Source organism: Tupaia chinensis, unplaced genomic scaffold (assembly GCF_000334495.1).
Source record: "Tupaia chinensis unplaced genomic scaffold, TupChi_1.0 Scaffold000089_1, whole genome shotgun sequence".
Classification (NCBI taxonomy): domain Eukaryota; kingdom Metazoa; phylum Chordata; class Mammalia; order Scandentia; family Tupaiidae; genus Tupaia; species Tupaia belangeri.
Window position 1 is genome coordinate 3,242,130 of NW_006159551.1, and position 18,997 is coordinate 3,261,126.

General features: G+C 40.2%; 1 protein-coding gene across 1 annotated transcript in view; it reads left to right on the forward strand.

Moving 5' to 3' along the window:
* Positions 1–18,997, forward strand: part of GRM7 (glutamate metabotropic receptor 7) — a 1,001,339-nt gene that overhangs the window by 719,815 nt on the left and 262,527 nt on the right. The window contains exon 19 of the mRNA XM_027769777.1: positions 2,769–2,908. Within this exon, the coding sequence (XP_027625578.1) occupies positions 2,769–2,908 (140 nt within the window). The remainder of the gene's footprint in view (positions 1–2,768; positions 2,909–18,997) is intronic.

Here is an 18,997-nt window from a genome sequence, read left to right on the forward strand (position 1 = left end):
GCTGACTTAAGTATGCTTCCTCACCTGTAAAGTTAGGAACTTTGTTGTTATCCTCGAGTTCTGTATTAGTTTCCTATTGCTACCATAAAAATTAGCACAAAGTCAGTGGCATAAGCAACACAAATTTATTTCTTGGACTCCTAGTCCCCCTGTTCAATACAGATCTCACCGGATGTTGGTGAAGGCAGAGCTGATAACTTCTGGAGGCTCTGGGGAGAACTCCGTCCTTGACTTTTTTGGTTACATTTAGTTTTAAGTTTAGTAGAGGGCACATGTGAGAGACAGAGTAAGAGGGAAAGGGAAAAAGCAGCCCCTAGGGGTACAGCCATGCCTCATTACCTTCTCTGGTCTCCTCTCAGGATCTGGGGTACACACGTACACACACACACACACACACACACACACACAGCATGGTCTTTGAGCTTCCACATCTGGGATTTGAACAGTGCAGTCTACCATGTGGGATCCGGCTGCCTCAACTACCATTGCACCAGCTGGCTCTTCTTTGCCTTTTCTAGCTACTGGGGCCCACTTGCATTCCTTAGCTTGTGACCCCTCGTTGCATCACTCCAACTCTTTGCTTTCATCCTGACATCTCCTTTTACCTTCACAGAGGAGTCCTCTTATAAAGACACTTGTGGTTACATTTGCCCCACCTAGATTACCTAGTCTGATCTCACCTACTATAGAACTGAATTACATAGCTTTTTCTTTTTTATTTCTGTAAAGCAGCATTCACAGGTTCTGAAGAATAGCACATAGATACCCTTGGGCCATTATTCAGCCTACCACAAGCTTTGATTTTTTTTTTTCTTTTTTAACACACAGTAGTGTCATAAGATCCTGAGGCCAGTAATTGTATCTGTAATATGATGTGCAGTTGCTTAGCTCTCCTCTATTCCAGTAGGGATAGCTTTCAGCACAAAGTTCCACCTTCATGTACCACACACATGCGTCCGGTGGGTGTGACTTCTGAGTGCCAAATCCAGGACATGAACTGTGGTTGGCTGTGTGGGACCCCGCGCCTTAACCACCACCCCACCTGCTCGGCCTCTTTTTGGACTCTTATTTTAACTCCATTCTTGTGTTGATTAATCATTTGTGTGGGATCACTCTACACCATGCCTGCTTTGTCAAGAGTTGGTCTGTTTTTTGTTTTGTTTTGTTTTCTCCCTCATTGCTGTTTTAAGCACACTTTCATTCTGTTCAGTTAACGTGCTATCATAAGTCCATTCAGATTAATACTTGGTATCCATCTCACTTCCTGTCCTCACCTTGGTACCCTCAATTTAAATAGTTTGAGGCTGTCTCCACCCAGTTTCTGTTTTCGTGTTCTTCATCCTTTTCCTATTGTGTGTCCTAATACTCTGAGTCGTGGAACCTCCTGACTCTGATTGAAGCTTGGACAGCCCAGGAATTCAACCCTTGAGTTCAAACTTGAGTTTCCATGCTTAGCTGTGTGCTCCACTCAAGTTAACAGTCTAACCCATCCCAGGAAAGCCACCTAGGCAACACCCTGAACCCAAGAAAGGTTTTGACCCATAGGATACCCCCTTTCTCACTTGCTCCCACCTGTTGCTTGAGTGCTCATAACCCAAATACTCCCCACCTCCGTTAGGGCTTCTAGGCAGGCTGCCTTCTTATCTCTGCCTTCTTATCTTCTTAACCTTTCCACCATTTTGAACTGAGTGTTCCTCACTGAGTTGCCCCTGACTACACTAAACATAACTGTAACACCTCACCTACTAAGTCATGACATGTGCCCTTTTTTTCCCTTCCATTCATGTTATGAATGGAAATATTCACATTGGCCCACATTCTGAAGAAGCTCAAGTCTTTGCTAAACAGATGCACAACTCTTCCCCCATTAATGTCTTAAATTTACAATCAGCAATTATTAAAAGTGTTTCATGCTTCTTCCTTAAGACATACTCCAGTTCTCTCATCTCATGCGATTCATGTCAATGATATTTCACTCATCTATTTGTCAAAGGACATGCATACACATTCAATTAATGCATTAGTCTATTTAAATTTATTTCAATGTGTAATTCTGCCAAGATAATTGATTGCATGTTAAGATAGATATTTTAAGACCAAAATGGGAGTTTGAGAAAGAAACCAAAATTGACTTGAACACCTGCTAGGCATACTTGTAAACATTTTATACTAGCTAGCATATAAAATGGAAGTAATCAGCCAAAAAAAAAAATGTTAATGCAAGCAATATTCAAGTATATATTTAAATAAAATGTTTTTGCTTGATTACTTATTTGTTTTTGTATTACACTTCCTTGCCAAAATCAAATTATTAATTATTATTTTTGGAATTGTTACTGGCCACAATTTAATCTTACACAAGAACTGAAATAATAATTATGATCAGTAGAACTGTAGTAAAACTTAACATTGTCTCTGAAAAATAATACCTACCAACTTCATTCCTCAGAAAGAAAAAAATGTGTGCTTACCAGAATGGATGAGGGGAATGAGAAAACAAGCCACCAGGTTCAAGACTTGAACCATAGTCAACCATGTGGGAGTCCAGCACCTTAACCATCACACCATCTGCTGGTCCCATGCATCCTATCTTCTATAATTAGCATTAATGGCCACAGGAATGCTTTGCCTATACATTCCAAGGATTATCTGGAGGGATATCAACTAACTACCTGGTTCTTCAATAAGCCTCCAGACTGTCACCCCTAGCATAAGAGAGAGAAGAAATCTTGCTTATCTCTGAAGTCTGTCTCGCTTGTCTTCCTCAGGCAGTGCTGGAACCCCAGTTATGTTCAACAAGAATGGCGATGCACCTGGGCGTTATGACATCTTTCAGTATCAGGCGACAAACACCACTAACCCTGGTTACCGTCTGATTGGACAGTGGACAGATGAACTTCAGCTGAATGTGAGTTCTACTTTGTCTTCTCTCCCCTTGTGTGGTGAATGGACAGACTTAGAATTTGCTCAGTGAGGCAGCTGTTTCTTACTTGCGTGTGTGCGTACTCCAGGAAACACACCACACGTTACGGGCATCAGCAGATACCCAGAAGGAGTATAACGATGATGGCCGTAGAAATGCACACTGAGTTTTGTGCATGATGCTCAGTACCTGTGTGAATTATCTCATGTAATCTGAGGCTGACATTGCTCAACAAACAAGTTACCAACTAACATTTTCATAGATTCTTCTCCAGGTTGAATTTCTGTTCTTTCTATCCTTCCTTTTGTATTTACTTTTGTTTGTTTTTTATGTATTTATTATAATGCAGTTTAGTGAATCACTCTGGTTTATACTGAGATTATTTGAGTATTGGGAGTGCTAGTATTTTCATAAATCTTCCTCTTTCTGTAAAATATGCCCTCGAGTAAGCATCCACTTCCTCATACAAGTCTATGCCGAGGTTCTCTGGTTGATGTCCCAGCTCAAGGAGAATCAGGCAAAAAGAAATAATTCTTTCTCACTTGGGCTTCTTACTTCATTCAGATAACATGATTAGATAAGGGGAGGGCAATTTAATTAACTTCCAGTTCAAACATTAATCTCATCCGAAATACTCTCACTGACATACTCAGAGTATTTGACCAAATATTTGGACACCCTACGACCCAATCATGTAAAACATAAAATTAACACTCACAGTTCATGTCTTAGAAATGCCTACAATACCTCTTCCAAATCTGTAAAAATAGGCCATTGACCTTTATCAGTCTTTACCTTAGGAAATACTTAGGACATTATTAAGAGCAATGCTTCTTGGGAGCAGAGAGCAGAACTGCTGCCTTAGGAGGCAGGGGCATGGGTCATGGTTCTTAAGGAGAAAGAATTGTGCATATAGGGAGGAATAAAGCCACCACAGGCCAGTTACCTTCTTTGCACCTTACCTGGCCTATTTTTGCTTCTACCTGTGCAATTCTCCTCCTGCATCTACCATCCCAGGGGATGAACTAACATTGATTCCAAAGGATCGTGATCTGATATCTGGGAATGGATGGCTGGCACTAGATAGCAAAATCCAGCCTTGACTGAGACAAATGCCAAGGATTGGAGTAGAAGCTTAAAATTATCCCAAACTTAAGACACATGACATTTTCAAGCAAAAAACAAAAAACAAACAACCCAACCAAGGGATAGTGATCAAAAGCAAAATTAAAGCAGTATAGCCTGGCTGACATGTCCAAAGTATGTATTTAATGGGCATTGCCTGTATGATATAAAACTGGATCAGCCAGGATCAGTGAAAGAGAGTCAATGTCTATGGTACACATATGAAGTAATAGGATTACAGTGAAACTCAGGAGATTAAATACGTACCTTAATCTTACCTAGCATAACCCCCTGTACCATGTTGAATTTATGGCATGTGTAATTTTTTCATGTATGGAAGGAATCCCCAACCTGCATTTACCAACTTTATATATTACTTGGAAGTTTTTAAAGCATTCTGTTTAAGAACCAACATCAATGCTGGTTTGATTTTATTTTGTTTGGTTTGTATCGGATCCTTAATGGAAACGGTATTTGGCCACTGGATTAATTTTGGTTGTTGGTTTTTGGATATCTACCATGTGACAAGCACTGTGAGATGCAACAAGGACGTGAACACTGGAAAATGAAAGAAGGGTTGTCTCTGTCCTGGTAACGTTGGCCATCTATGAGTCCCAAGTATACAAGTAAGTGGATATGTGTGTGAAAACTACACAGCATCCTCAGAGGGCTGGTTGGGGAGAGAGTAATGGAGGTGCAGAGGGAGGAGCTTTCTGGATGAGAAACCAGCAATGCAAAGATAATGAGTACCCTAGCAGGTCGAAAGACTGACACGGTGATGGTGTAATCAGTAAGGGAGAATAAAGAAGGAATAGGAGGAGATATTAGAGCAAAAGGTGAGAGCCATATTAATGCAGTCCCTTGTAGGCCATGATAAAAAATTTTAATTTTATTCTGAATACATTTTAAAGCCATTAAGAGATATTAAGCAAAGGGAGTGACTGCATCCCATTTAGGACTAAAAATTGCTATAACAGCTGGGAAGATAATGAATTGGAGGGGCAAGGGTGGGTGTAGAAAGACCAATTAAAAGTGTATCGCAGTTGTCTAGCTAAAATAGGGTGGCTCGCTGAAGTGGTTCTCAGACTTCAGGGTGTATCAGGGTTATCTGGAGGGGGACTGGTGAAAACAGAATATGGGGCAAATCTCCAAAGCTTCTGATGCAGAAGGCTTGGGAGTGGGATAAGCTTGAGTGTTTGCCTTTCTAAGAAATCCTTGGGCAATGATAATGGTATTACCAGAGGCCTAGAGCACAGGGATCGTGAAGATGTAGTGAAATGTATAGAACATGTGTGTGTGTGTGTGTGTGTGTGTGTGTATGCGTGTATTATATATCTGGGTACAACATATATGTGTGTATGTGTGTGCTGTATGTATGTCATACATTTATATGCTGGGTTGTCAGAAAAGTCATGACGTATTTTTCTATGCAAATAATGTGTCGTAACTTTTCTGATGACCAAGTATTTATATGCAAGTATCTTAGTAGTCTGTTTAGTACTGGAATTAAAGGAAAAATAAGAGTCAAGAGTGAGTCCCGTGTATGTAGCTTGAGGATCTGTGTGGACAGTGGCAACAGTTGACAGGAAAGGGACTGTTGGGAGTAGAAAGTGTAAATTCTCAATTCTTCATTGGAATTCTTAAATATATAAGCCAAAATAAAATGGATATGTCTGGCTCTCAGAAATGAGTTTTGGGCTCTTGGTACAAAATACATGTTATTTACTCATAAGGGACCTTTCAGTAAAAAAGGAAAGAGCAAAGAGAACCAAGGGCCTTGTGAACCATGTAGAGAATGGTACAGTTCCATTCCAAACAGTCCAAATAGCACTTAATTTAAAATATTCTGTTTAATTTGCCTGGAAAGTTGGGCCAACCATATACACATTGTACTTTGAATCTCTGTGTGGATTGGAAGCTAGGTCAGGGATGTGTGCTTGAATTGGCAGTCACTGGGGACAGTTTGTATTCTGTTTGTCATGCTGAGAGCAATGTGTTAAGAAGAGTCCTCAGGTGAATGCAGGTGTTCATGTGTGCTGTCTTACAGCCTAAAGGAATGGCCAACTTAGGCATGAATGGGACCATTTCTAGCAGGGTGAGTGTTCAGGTTAATTTACCTAGTGTGACCACTGGATGATTGACCTTGATAGGAGGGTACCCTGTTGATACCTTTTACAGGGCCCTTAGGGTATTGTTAAATGGAATTTGAATCATGTCCAGGGGAGATAGGAAATAAAAGACAAGAAAAAGAGGAAAGCACAGTGCCCAGCATAAATTCCCAATTCTTCATTGGGCTTCTTAAATATTTAAGGGGATACCCAGCTCCTCTTTCCACATGATACATGTGGATACATCATGTGTGTGTGTATGTGTGTGTATGTGTCTGTCTCTCTCTATATATGTATCTATTTACATATATGGACTTGGTGGTGAATTTAGTACTAGGATTCAAGAAAAAATGAGAGTGAAGAGTGAGTCCCATGTTTATAGCTCGAGGAGCTGTGTGGACAGTGGCAACAGTTGACAGGAGGAGGCCTGCTAGGAGTGGCCATGGCCCAGGTGCCCTCTTGAGTGGCTTGTGTCCTATACTTTGCTGTAGTGATTCTGATTCATTTAAATATTTTTGTGGGGAGCAGCAGATGGTTTGGTGGTTAAGGTGTTGGGCTCTCTTGGGGCTGACCATAGTTCATAGTTCCCAGACCCAGCTGCTGGAAACTCAAGTGTTTCCAGCCCATTATGCCTACATGGGCAAAATCCTGAGTGGAGAATGGAGGAGAAGGGATTCCATTGTGACCATCCCCCCAGGGGGTGATTTCTTGGTGTCTGTCTTTCTGGTGAGCATATGTTCCCTACAGCAGAAATCTCAAAAAAAACAAACAAAACAAAAACAGCAACAACAAAAAACAAAAACAAAATAAAACAAAAAATGTTTTGTAAGATTGGGATTTGAACAAGCATAGCTTTGTATATTTGCTTTCTTCTAGACACTAAAACAAATCAGAGCATTTCAAGTAATGGCTGTGCTGCTTGTTTACAAAGACTCAAGAGGACTCTTTGAGTCCCCTGCTTGAGCCCTCTAGCAAATGAAAATTTTTAGAGGGCTTTCTGTGTGGTCAGTAATTGCAAATGAGCTTCTGGGCCAAAACATCAGAGTTTTAGGCTCTCAGAATCCACACTGTAGACCAGGCTTCTCTGCCTCTCTATAGACCCCTGGAATTTGGGCAGTTAGCCATGACACTTCTGTTATGGCTCCTTTTGAACTGAATCTAAGGGAATGCTATTAAACATCCTGCAATGTGCAATACAGCTCCTCCCCACACTCATATACACACAATGAAAAAGTGGTTTGTTCAGGGCCAACAGGTGGCATAGTGGTTATGGCACTGGATTCCCACACGGGCTGACTGTGGTTCGAGTCCTGGACCTGGTGGCTTGAAAATCATGCCAGGTGAGTGTGCATGTGAGCCCAGAATCACAGAAGGAGAATGGAGGCGAAGGGATTTCAGCGTGGCCACTCACTCCCCCAGGTATTTAATTCTCCCTTTCCTTCTCACTGTGGAGCTCACTCGCTCGCTCTCTCTCTTTCTCTCTCTCTCTCTCTCTCTCTCTCTCTCTCTGGCATAGTAAATGTACCCTAACACAAATACCTTCAAAATAAATAAAAGATTAATCTTGTCCCTGTGCTCTCTGGCATAGATAGTAGCTCTGGACTCTCTCCTTATGTCTTACGAGATGCCGGCACTGTTTATTATCATAGCATTTCTGCATGAATTAGAATTCTGCAGAAGAGAATACCATCTAGCAAAGTTGTTTACTGTCCCAATTGGAACCTTCACAGAAGTAATCCTTATTTAATTTCTGACATTTCTTTTCTGTCCAAAATTCCATAAAACAATCTTTCTGAGGGAACATCAAGAGAAAGGCCTGTAGGGTCAAAAAGGTGGGATTCTTTTCCTTGCCCACCTGAAGGGTCATTGCCAGTACTCCTGTAACAAAAGAGAAGGTGCCGACAGGAAAGAGTAACAGATTCCTCTGGTCAAGGTTTTACCTGGTACTGGAGCCTTCAGATGAGAAACCTACAGATACAGGGAAAACTGTTTTTATGCTTAGGCTTGATGGAGAATGGACAGCCATGGAGAAATATAATTGAACAAAAAGGGTGTAATCTAATGCTAGCAGACTGAGGGGACATACGTGAAGGTCTGTTTAGATCTTTATTTACCTCTCTTGGTGGTAGGCCTTTCCTCTAGGTACGAGCCAGGCCCCTCCTGAACGACAGTCTTATCACCTATTGGTTACGGACAAGTCACAGAGTTAAGTTATGGGCGGATCATAGGCTGAAAGGTGAGGCAAGGTTACAGTAATAGTTCTAGTTTTTATGGATGGCTTTGAGGAAAGCGGGTCCTAGTTTCTGTGACTGATGTTAGAGAAAAGAAATTCTAGTTTCTGTGAGTTGATTCAGGGGAGGATGAGGGGCAACAGGACAGCAGGAGAAAGTCAGCGAGACCTTGATCCTGAAGCGGTTTCTGAGGTGTCCAATGTCATGTATGTTCAAGTACCCAGCATGCACCACACTTTGGGGTAACATATTCTGCAGCCAAGAAGACAATGTAGCAAATAAACATCATCTCCACTGTGTCAGTCAGGAAGACGGCTCAGGGAGATGTGGGTGAAAGAGGGCCAGGTCCCTGCTCTCTGAGTTCACAGACTCCAAAGTTTAAGAACACAAATAGGGACTGTTTAGGGAAAGCTACCTCAAAGGTATCCTTGAACTAAATCTTAGAGAGTAAGTAGTAGCTCCCTGGACAGAGAAGAAAAAAAATAATAAAATGACTTAGAATAAATAATGCAATACTATTTACAAATTAGGGTATGAGAATATGTCAGGAAAAGAGGCACATAGAGGTATGTGGCTGCATTAAAAGTTTCTGAATTCTGGGCACCAGCAGTTAGCATAATGGCTATGTCACTGGACTCCCATGTAGTCGACCGTGGTTCAAGTCCTGGACCCAGCACCTTAAACTCATGCCGGGCGCGTGTGCGTGTGTGCCCAAGATCCCGAGAGGAGAATGGAGGAGAAGGGATTGCAGCGTGGCCATCCCCTCTGGGGGGAGGGGTGATTTCTCGCTTTCTATCTCTCTGTCTCTCTCTGTCTTTCTGGCAAGTGCACGGGCCCTATAGCAAAACACTTCTCCAAAAAAAAAAAAAAATTAAATTCTGGACCAGCCTGTAGTCTGGTGGTTAAGGCAGGTGGATCCCACATGGTTGACCCTGCAGTTCAAGTCTTAGACCCAGAGGCTTGAAAATCAGACCTGACAGCATCTGTGTGCGTGCGTGCCCAGGATCTAAGAGGGAGAAATAGAGGAGGACTGCAGTGCAAGCACTTTCTGTGTGGAGATGGTTTTTCACATCCTTTGTCTCCTTCTGTCTCCCTCTGGCAAGCACACATGCCCTCTGGGGTGGGTGGAAATACACACACACACACACACACACACACACATATATATATTTATATATACTTAAACATATCAATTCATATTGTTAGTAAACTACATTATCTGTGATAGAAACAATGGCAATTTTTTATCATTATTTTTCATTTATTTTGCATTAGAAATTCAGATGTGCCCAGAATGTTAATTTTTTAAATAATCAAATATGCTAAAATACTAAATTGTTAAAAAAAGAAGAAGAAGAAGAAAAGGGACAGCTTCCTGCAGTGGATTGCACGCTCTGTGAAATAGAAGACTGACGGCATACTAATCAATCATTTCTGAATGACTCTTAAAAATCTCATCTGCCTGACGTTGTGTATGACCAAATTTGTGATCTCCTGAGATGTGTGGAGCATGTTATCCTTCTCGATGACTTTTTCCCCCCTGTCCAACTTATATTTCACACCCGGAGAACAAAAATTCCTTGAAGGGAGAATCTGTGTTTAATCATTGTTTTTATATATACTAGCACACAACATTTATGCATCTTAACACACAATATTTTTTCCATTAATATATAAAACCTTTATAATAAACTTATACTCCTTTTTGGTGGCCAAAAGCTTCATGGGCTCACCAGAGAAACAGAGATATGGAAAGATGGAAAGTGAGAAAGCACCCTCCATGGAGGATGGTCACACCTAATCCCTTCCCCATTTCTCCCCTTTTTTGATTTTTGGTGCACATGCATGCACGCACATACGCAGAGCATTTACCAAGCCCCTGAGTCTGGAGTCTAACAGCAGAATGGGCCACATGGAATCCAGCTGCCTTAGTTGCTCCACTCAAGGAGGGACTGAACGTGTATTCGTTTTAACAATGGAGGGACCAGCATTTAGCATAATGGCTATATGGCTGGACTCCCATGTAGTCGACCATGGGAGGCATGAGTTTAAGCCACCAGGTCTGGGACTTGAACCATGGTCGACTACATGGGAGTCCAGCCATGGGGCCCCGTGGCTTAAACTCATGCAAGGGCACGCATGCGTGTGTGCCCAAGATCCCAAGAGGAGAATGGAGAAGAAGGGATTGTGGCATGGCCATCCCCCCCTGGGGGATGATTTCTTACTTTCTATCTCTCTGTCTCTCTCTGTCTTTCTGGCAAGCACACATGCCCTATAGCAAAAAACTCTCAAAAAAAAAAAATGGACACAGTGCAGACATCAGCCACTTTTCTTCCTTCTGAAAAGAACATACATGATAACTTTTTTAAACTGTGCAGTTGCTTGCCGTGGGTGGTTCTCAGGTTCAAGAGCAGCAACTGATTCAGTCTAAGACAATCACTGTGACCATAATGGTGGGGGTGAGCACCCAGATATGCCTGTCCAATCAAGGTGGACCACTGATGTCTGCTGGCCAATCTAGGACACCAGCAGGCTCTTCCAGGAAGTGGGTATGTCCTTAGAACCACAGAGAGCCCATAGAGGGCACAGCAAAGGTGCTCTGGTTGAGACAAATCAAAACATGGGGGGATTAAGTCTTGGTCGTGCTGTTGGAGCCCTAGAAAACTCTCACTAGAAGCCATTTATAATGTTTTCTAGATTTCTCAGTTATCAATAAATGTTTTAGAATGACTAGGCCAAAAATAAATAAGTTAGCTTCTTTTTAATCAGAAATTTTTTTCAAATATTTTAAACAGAGGTGATTAAAAATTTAGGAAGTTGTGATTTTGTTAAATACAGAGTCTTTCACACTGATTAGGATTCTGGCTCTTACAGATATTTAAAGACATAAGAAGAATAGTTGATTGCCAAAGTCACTACTTAATAAAATTATATATCCCCAAATCAATACTTCCTTATACCTGCCTATAAAACTACTAATCACCCTATTGTTTCATAATTGCAACAGTAAAAATATTTTAAGAATCTAATCACACTCCTAATTTATAACCCATTACATGAAATATGAGGTAATAGCCATAATCCAAGCAGTGTTCACAAAGAGAAAAATATGTAAGTTGTCAAAATCTAGTACTTCCTCAGTGTCAATTTGAAGGCTTCTTTCATGTAATCACCTTGTCTCCTATCATAATTAATAGCTCTTTTCTTAGAATTTATAGCTTTATTGTTAGTAATTAGGACTGCAGTCTTTGAAGCTGCACTGATTGAACGGCTCTGAGTCTCGGTGCCACCATCACTAGTTATGAGCAGGATTACAGTGATATCTATTCTGTAGAGTTTTTGGTTTTTAAATAAATGTACGTCACATTTAAAGCAATGGCTGGCGTATAGCAAATATCCAACACATGTCAGCCATAGCAGTAACAGCAATAATGTTCATTTCACATCCTTAGTTTATTACAGGATTTATCATTTCTTTAAGTATCCATTTATTTTTTTTAGATAATTATTTTATTTAACTTTATTTATTTATTTATTTTAATTTGACCAGAGAGGGACAGGAGGAGGGAGGGAGGGAGAGAGAGAAAGAGCTAGAGAGACAGAGAGAGAAAGCAAGAAGGTGAGAAAGCAAGCCACCAAGTCTGGGACTAGAACCACAGTTGGCCTTGTGGGAGTCCAGTGCCTTTAACCACCACACCACCTGCTGGCACCTCCATTTCTTTTTTTTTTTTAAGTAAATATTTAAAGAACTATTTATTTAATTGTATTATTTATTCTTCTTATTATCTTCATTTGCAGTGAGAAACAATGTGTTCACTAGAGAACGATAGAGAGGGAAATTGAGAAAGCAAGTTGCCACATCTAGAACTCAAACTGTGTCCTACCACATAGTTCCAACCATGCCACCTGCTATAGTTAAATGTCATTTTCTAACACTTAGCTGCTTTTCTTTTTTTTTTTTTTCATTCTTATGTCAACTCCTACCATAATATTTACCATATAGAAATGGCTCATTATATATTAAATGAATGAAGAGACAAATTTGGCCAACCAGTAGCCTAGTGGTTAAGGGAGCAGAAGCCTACATGGACCACCAGAATTCAAATTCTGATCCCCAGCAGCTTGAAAAACATATTAGATTGCATGTGTGCCCAGAATTCTCAACAGGATGGAGAAATGGAGAAGGCAGTGTAACAGTGCTCCACTGGAGGGTGGATTCTCTCTGTCCCTGTCCTGTCTTTCTCTGGCAAACACGTGTACCCTCTAGCAATCCAAAAATAATTGCTTTAGGGTGAGGACTGTGTCATTTTTGACCTTGCATTTTCAGTGCATGTTGGATAGACAGATCAGTGAGTGGATTCATCCAGAATTCTACCCCAGTCAGCAATTTTGTATGATTTGGGGTCCATTTAAGAACTTGTATTATCGGTTGAAGATAACTTTATAGTATTGTCAACTGGACTAGTGAGAAATGTACACATGTTGGAATACTCACTTTGCAGGTTAAATAATGTGATTGAATGTGTAAAAGAAATTCAAATGAATGAATGAATGAATGAATGAATGAATGAAAGGAAGGAAGGAAGAACGAACAAACGAACTTGTTTTGCCAGATAGGTTCCTTTAAGATTCTGCAATTAGCTTGTGGGTCTGTTCAAATTGTAAGATAGGCTGTTTTTATTTGTGAATGATAAGAAAGAAGAAAAAGATAACAAGAGATAGAATGATTGGTTTTGATTTTGTCTCAGCTGATATTTAATTTTTGAAACCTATCAGTAGTTACTTGAGAACGTGCAGTGAAATTAATGTCCTTGAGGGACCAATGGAAGAGTCATTTTCTGCATTTACTCTGATTAAAGTGAATTAATTAAACCATTTAAGGCTGGTTACATCTGTCATCTGCCTTTCTACCTTTTAATGCTACATTAGAGCAAAAGTCAAAACAAAGAATTTCAGATGAGATGGATCTGGTCTATAATCATGGCTCTGCCCACATACTGGCTCAGGAAAAGGAAGGCCTCTCTGAAAAGATGATATTTAACCTGACAGTGGAGTGGTGAGAGTTATTTTCATATGTTAGCATCTCCAAATCTCTGATCTTTTTTGGAAGGTGCTTATATATCCAAACCAGGAAGTACTGCTTTCCATTTGTCAGCCAACTGAAGACGAGAGATTTAAATGAAAAAACAACAAGGGCCAGCAAAGGGCGTAGTGGTTACATTGCTGGACACCCACATGGTTGACTGTGGTTCGAGTTCCAGACCTGGCAGCTTGAAACTCACAATGGGCATGTGTGTGTGTGTGTGTGTGTGTGTGTGAGAGAGAGAGTGAGAGAGAAAGAGAAAGTGTTTGTGTGTGTGTGAGAGAGAGAATGTGTGTGTGAGAGAGAGAGTGAGAGAAAGAAAGTGTTTGTGTGTGTGTGTGTGAGAGAGAGAGAGAATGTGTGTGTGTGTGTGTGAGAGAGAGAATGTGTGTGTGAGAGAGAGAGTGAGAGAGAAAGAGAAAGTGTTTGTGTGTGTGTGAGAGAGAGAATGTGTGTGTGAGAGAGAGAGTGAGAGAAAGAAAGTGTTTGTGTGTGTGTGTGTGAGAGAGAGAGAGAATGTGTGTGTGTGTGTGTGAGAGAGAGAATGTGTGTGTGAGAGAGAGAGTGAGAGAGAAAGAGAAAGTGTTTGTGTGTGTGTGAGAGAGAGAATGTGTGTGTGAGAGAGAGAGTGAGAGAAAGAAAGTGTTTGTGTGTGTGTGTGTGAGAGAGAGAGAGAATGTGTGTGTGTGAGAGAAAGAGTGAGAGAAAGAGAGAGAGAGAAAGTGTTTGTGTGTGTGTGAGAGAGAGAATGTGTGTGTGAGAGAGAGAGTGAGAGAAAGAGAAAGTGTTTGTGTGTGTGTGTGTGAGAGAGAGAGAGAATGTGTGTGTGTGAGAGAAAGAGTGAGAGAAAGAGAGAGAGAGAAAGTGTTTGTGTGTGTGTGAGAGAGAGAATGTGTGTAACTCACAATGTGCGTGTGTGTGTGTGTGTGTGTGTGTGTGTGTGTGTGTGTGTATGCCCAAGATCCCAGAAGGAGAATGGAGGAGAAGGGATTGTGGTGTGGCCATCCTCTAGGGACGGGGGACTTCTTACTTTCCCTCTCCTTGTCCTGTCTCTCTCTGGTGAGTGCATCTTCCTGGAGGCAAAATAACCTCTAAATAAAGAAAAATTAAGAACAACATCTGTGGGGGCCAGCAGGTGGCACAACAGTTTAGGTACTGGACTCCCACATGGCTGACTGCAGTGCAAGTCCCAAACCCGACAGCTTAAAATTTATGCTGGGCATGTGTGAATTCATGCCAAAAATCCCAGGAGAAGAACGGAGAAGGTATTGTGGTATGGACCATTCCCCCTGGGGGAGTGGTTTCTCACTTTCTCTCTGTCTCCCTCCAGTGAGCACACACTCTCTGTAGCAAAAACCTAAATAATAATAATAATAATAATAATAATAATAATAATAAATAAAAAGTGTGTTTAAAAATTGCTGTTGAACATTTTGAAAATCAGGAAATTTCATAAAAATAGCAATATCTTTGTCTTCTGTTTAAAAGACCAGATTGGACAGAAATCTGTCCTTATTCCCATGTAATAAGAGCTGGCTGAATCAAAGTAGCAGCTTCTTATATTAGATGTGATATGTATTCCTTAATGACCAGACTCCACCCCCACCACTACCTGATACCCAGCTAACTCTATTCCTTTACGAATCCCATTGATTCCCACAAGCATTTCATTTTATTCACCTAATCCAAATTTAAAGTAAATTTTCATTTGTCTCCACTAATCTCTTATAGTTTGAATATGTGCTTGACCTTTTATGATCTCTGAAAATTGGTTTCTAAATATCAACAACAACAGTGTATCAGTAGCATGAATGACCCGAAATACCCATAAATACATGATATTTTCTTTAAAGAGTCAATAATTCCAGTTTGCGAGAGAAGATGCCTTAGTCAAGACTCTTTTTTTTTCTTTTTCTTTTTTGGAAAAGTGTATTTATTTGTATCCTAAAGCATATTGGAAATGGAAGAAATAGGTATACCTTGTTTTTGTCATTTTCTCCTGTAGCCAGTAGCATACAACTGCATTCTTTCTATTATTTCTATTCTTATGTCTAGAAGATTAATAGTATTTATAATTATCAATGTTTCCACATATAATAAACATGTATATTAGAGAAGCCTAAACCCTCATAAATTCTTATTTGTATTGTAGGCATTCAAGCAAGTTGCTTCATGTTTATTAATATAGTCCATGTTCTGTAGGGAAGCTATTGAATTTCATTACAGTCTGCATTTGGGGTCAGACAAAATGTATACCAAAATAATAATAATAAGAAGATGGATGAGCTTAGCGAACTTGACTGTTTTAACAGGAACTAGTTGTTGACAATCCAAAATTACAAAAGGAAAAAAAGGTGCATTTCTGTACTATTGGCCTTACTTTTTTGGTAGACAAACATTCAGCAATTATTTAATTATTAAAGTACAGTGGGTGCTAGTAGGTAGTGTGGTGATTAAGATGCTGGATTACCAAATGGCCTACCAACCAGGGTTCAAGACCCAGATGTGGCAGCTTGAGAATCACACTGGGTACATGTGTGTGTATGTCCAAAATCCTAAGAGGAGAATGGAGGAGAAGGAATTGCAGCGTAGCCATCCTCCCTGAGGTGTGATTTGTTACTTTCACCCTCTCTCTCTGTCTCTCTCCAATAAGCACACATGCCCTATGACAAAAACCTTAAAAAAAAAAGAGAAATTAGTTAGCATTCCATATTCAAGGGCTCTGAATCCTCAGATTCAATCAACCACAGATAGAAAATGTTCCATTTTTTTTTATATGTACTATGTTGTGAGGTCTACAATGGTTAGATCCATACTGAATATGTACAGGTTTCTCCTTGACATTATTCCCTGAACAATTTAGCGTAACAACCATTTACATAGCGTGTACATTGTATTAGATATAATAAGTAATCTAGAGATGATTTCATGATACCGAAGGATAAATGAAGGTTATATGTAAATAGTATACCATTTTCTGTAAAGGAGTTGAGCATCCTTGGATTTTGGTATTTATGAGGGATCTGAACCAAACCTGAGTTCCCAATCTTGGGGGATCTTGGAACTCATGGATACCAAGGGACAAGTGTAGACGAATCAGGCATGAAGTGTTTTCAAACTGAGAAATAACTTTATAAAATGGACATTAGGCAAAGTAACTGCTTTGAGAATAAACTGTGTTGGTGTGGTGGTTAAGACGCTGAGAATGAACTGCGATAAGTTCTGTGATACAAGAATTGCATAAAATGTGTGGCTGTGTGTCTTGTATTAGTTTCTCATTGCTACTATTAAAAAACTGCCACATGTTTTGTGGCTTAGAACAACACACATTTTGTAGCTCACTGTTCCATAGGTAAGAAATCCAACCTGGTTCTCACTGGGCCACAGTCAAGATATCACCAGCGCTAGGTTAGGTTTCATTTTGGAAGCCATCACAGAAAATCTGTTCTGAGCTCTGTTTTTTTTTTTTTTTTTTTTTTTTTTTTTTTTTGGTAGAATTCAAATGCTTGTGGTTCTGGGACTGATATTCCAGTTTCTCTATAGCCGGCTGTAGGCAAATCCCAGTTTCTGAAGGACATTCTGGCGCCTTAGCCTGAGACCTCCTTCTTCCATTCTCAAAGCTGGCAATGGCAGGTCAAGTTCCTCTGAGCTCGTAACCTCACCTGCCTCTTCTGTTCTCACAAGTCTTCCCGTGACTGTTCTGCCTCTCTTCCACTCAGAAGGGCTCATATCACTACTTCGGGCCCACCCAGATAACCCAAAATAATGTTTCCATTGTAAGGTCTGTAGTCTCTTCGTTATGTAATGTAACATATTGACAGGTTCCAGAAATTAGGACATATTCTTTATGGAGATTCAAGAGAATGGATTATTTTATCTACCATATTCCTTTACTATTTTTAATAACTGTTTTTCTGAGAAGTCTATAATATCCACATTAAGTCTGTGTTATGACAAGAGAGCTAATATACTGTTATAAACAGGTAGGAGTCTTATGCAGTTTTGTATACTTAAACTGCTTTGGTATCTTATAGCTCATCTGGTTGATAAATGTTCTCCTCATAGTCCTGAAAAGGACCTTGAGTTAAGTGAAAAGCAGACAGAAGCCTCTATGAGGAGAAAGGATGGAAGATGAACAGGTCAAGGCAGGATCCCACACTTAGGAAAGTTCAATGAACTCCAGGAGAGAGATCTGTTGACCATCTGGCTCTTAGCCTTCCTGTAGTGTGGCCCAATCTCCTGTCACAGTGAGCTAGTGAGAGATGAGGTTTCAAAGTTGTGCCTCCCAGAAGCCCAGTCCCAATGAGGAAGACAGTGATGCTTGTCCCTCTTCTCTTTCCCCAACCTCTCCTATGAACCAGTTTTTCCCTTTTATATTCAATGGGGGTATTTGGATTATGCTGATATTTTCCCAATTCCCTTACCCTCAGTCAACAACTTTTATTCAAATTAGCCCCCAAATTCCTGAGCATTTGCTTTCATTGCCTTCATTCTCTTTAAATTACCAACAGGTGGCATGATGGTTGGGGGCTGGACTCGCCCATGGCCAACAGCGGTTTGAGCCCTGGACCTGGTGGCTTGAAATCCATATCAGGCACATGTGCATATGTGCCCAAAATCCAGAGAGGAGAATGGAAGGGAAGATGTATCTTGCTGGACCCAAGATATGTCTTTCAACAGGGATTGTTTGGTCAGAATTGAGTAAAATATATGATATTAGAGATTCATTTTCATGATTACCACAAAGAGGGTTTTGAAGCAATTTTTTTCTTTTATTTCATTTTTTGTCTTTGTTTTATTGCCACAGGGTGTGTGCACTTAGGGAGTGTAAAATCTTTTCCCCCAAAATCACAAAGCAGAAATGTGGAGACAGAAGAGAAATGGGCACAACTTCAAAATGCTAGATGTGAAATTCATAGGAGCTAGAAATCAATTCTAGATAAAGGCTTAGCTCTAGCATTCCCTGGCTTGCAGTAGTTAATACCTTGGGATATAGAGTGTTCTGCCCATTCCCTGGGAAAGCTACCAAAGCAGCCTCTTCATAAAGATTTTGTTTATTACTTACTGCAGTTGAGAACACCATCTGGACGTATCTCAGAAGTGTCTCAGGAGAGAGAAAGTAAAGGCAAATAGTTTTAAGACATAAAGATATGGATTAGGGGACATCTTATTTATTTACTTATTTATTTAGTTGGTTGGTTGGTTTTTGCCATAGGGTGCATGTGCTTTCTGGACTCCCACATCTCCGGCCATGGTTCGAGTCCTAGACCTGGTGGCTTGAGCTCGCTCTCTCTCTCTCTCTCTCTCTCTCTGTCCTTCTCTGGTCAAATTTAAATAAATAAATAAATAGGTAAATAAATATATTTTTTTTAAGAAAAGAGGGTTTGATTCAGTTGAATGTTAAGTTGTTCAGAAAAGAAGGGGGCTGTTTACTTTTATGGGAACTTATTTTTCTTAGAATGGAGTAACCCATTGTTCAGACAGAAGGATTTTTCAGGAGTTTTTTTTTTTTAAAAAAAAAACCATA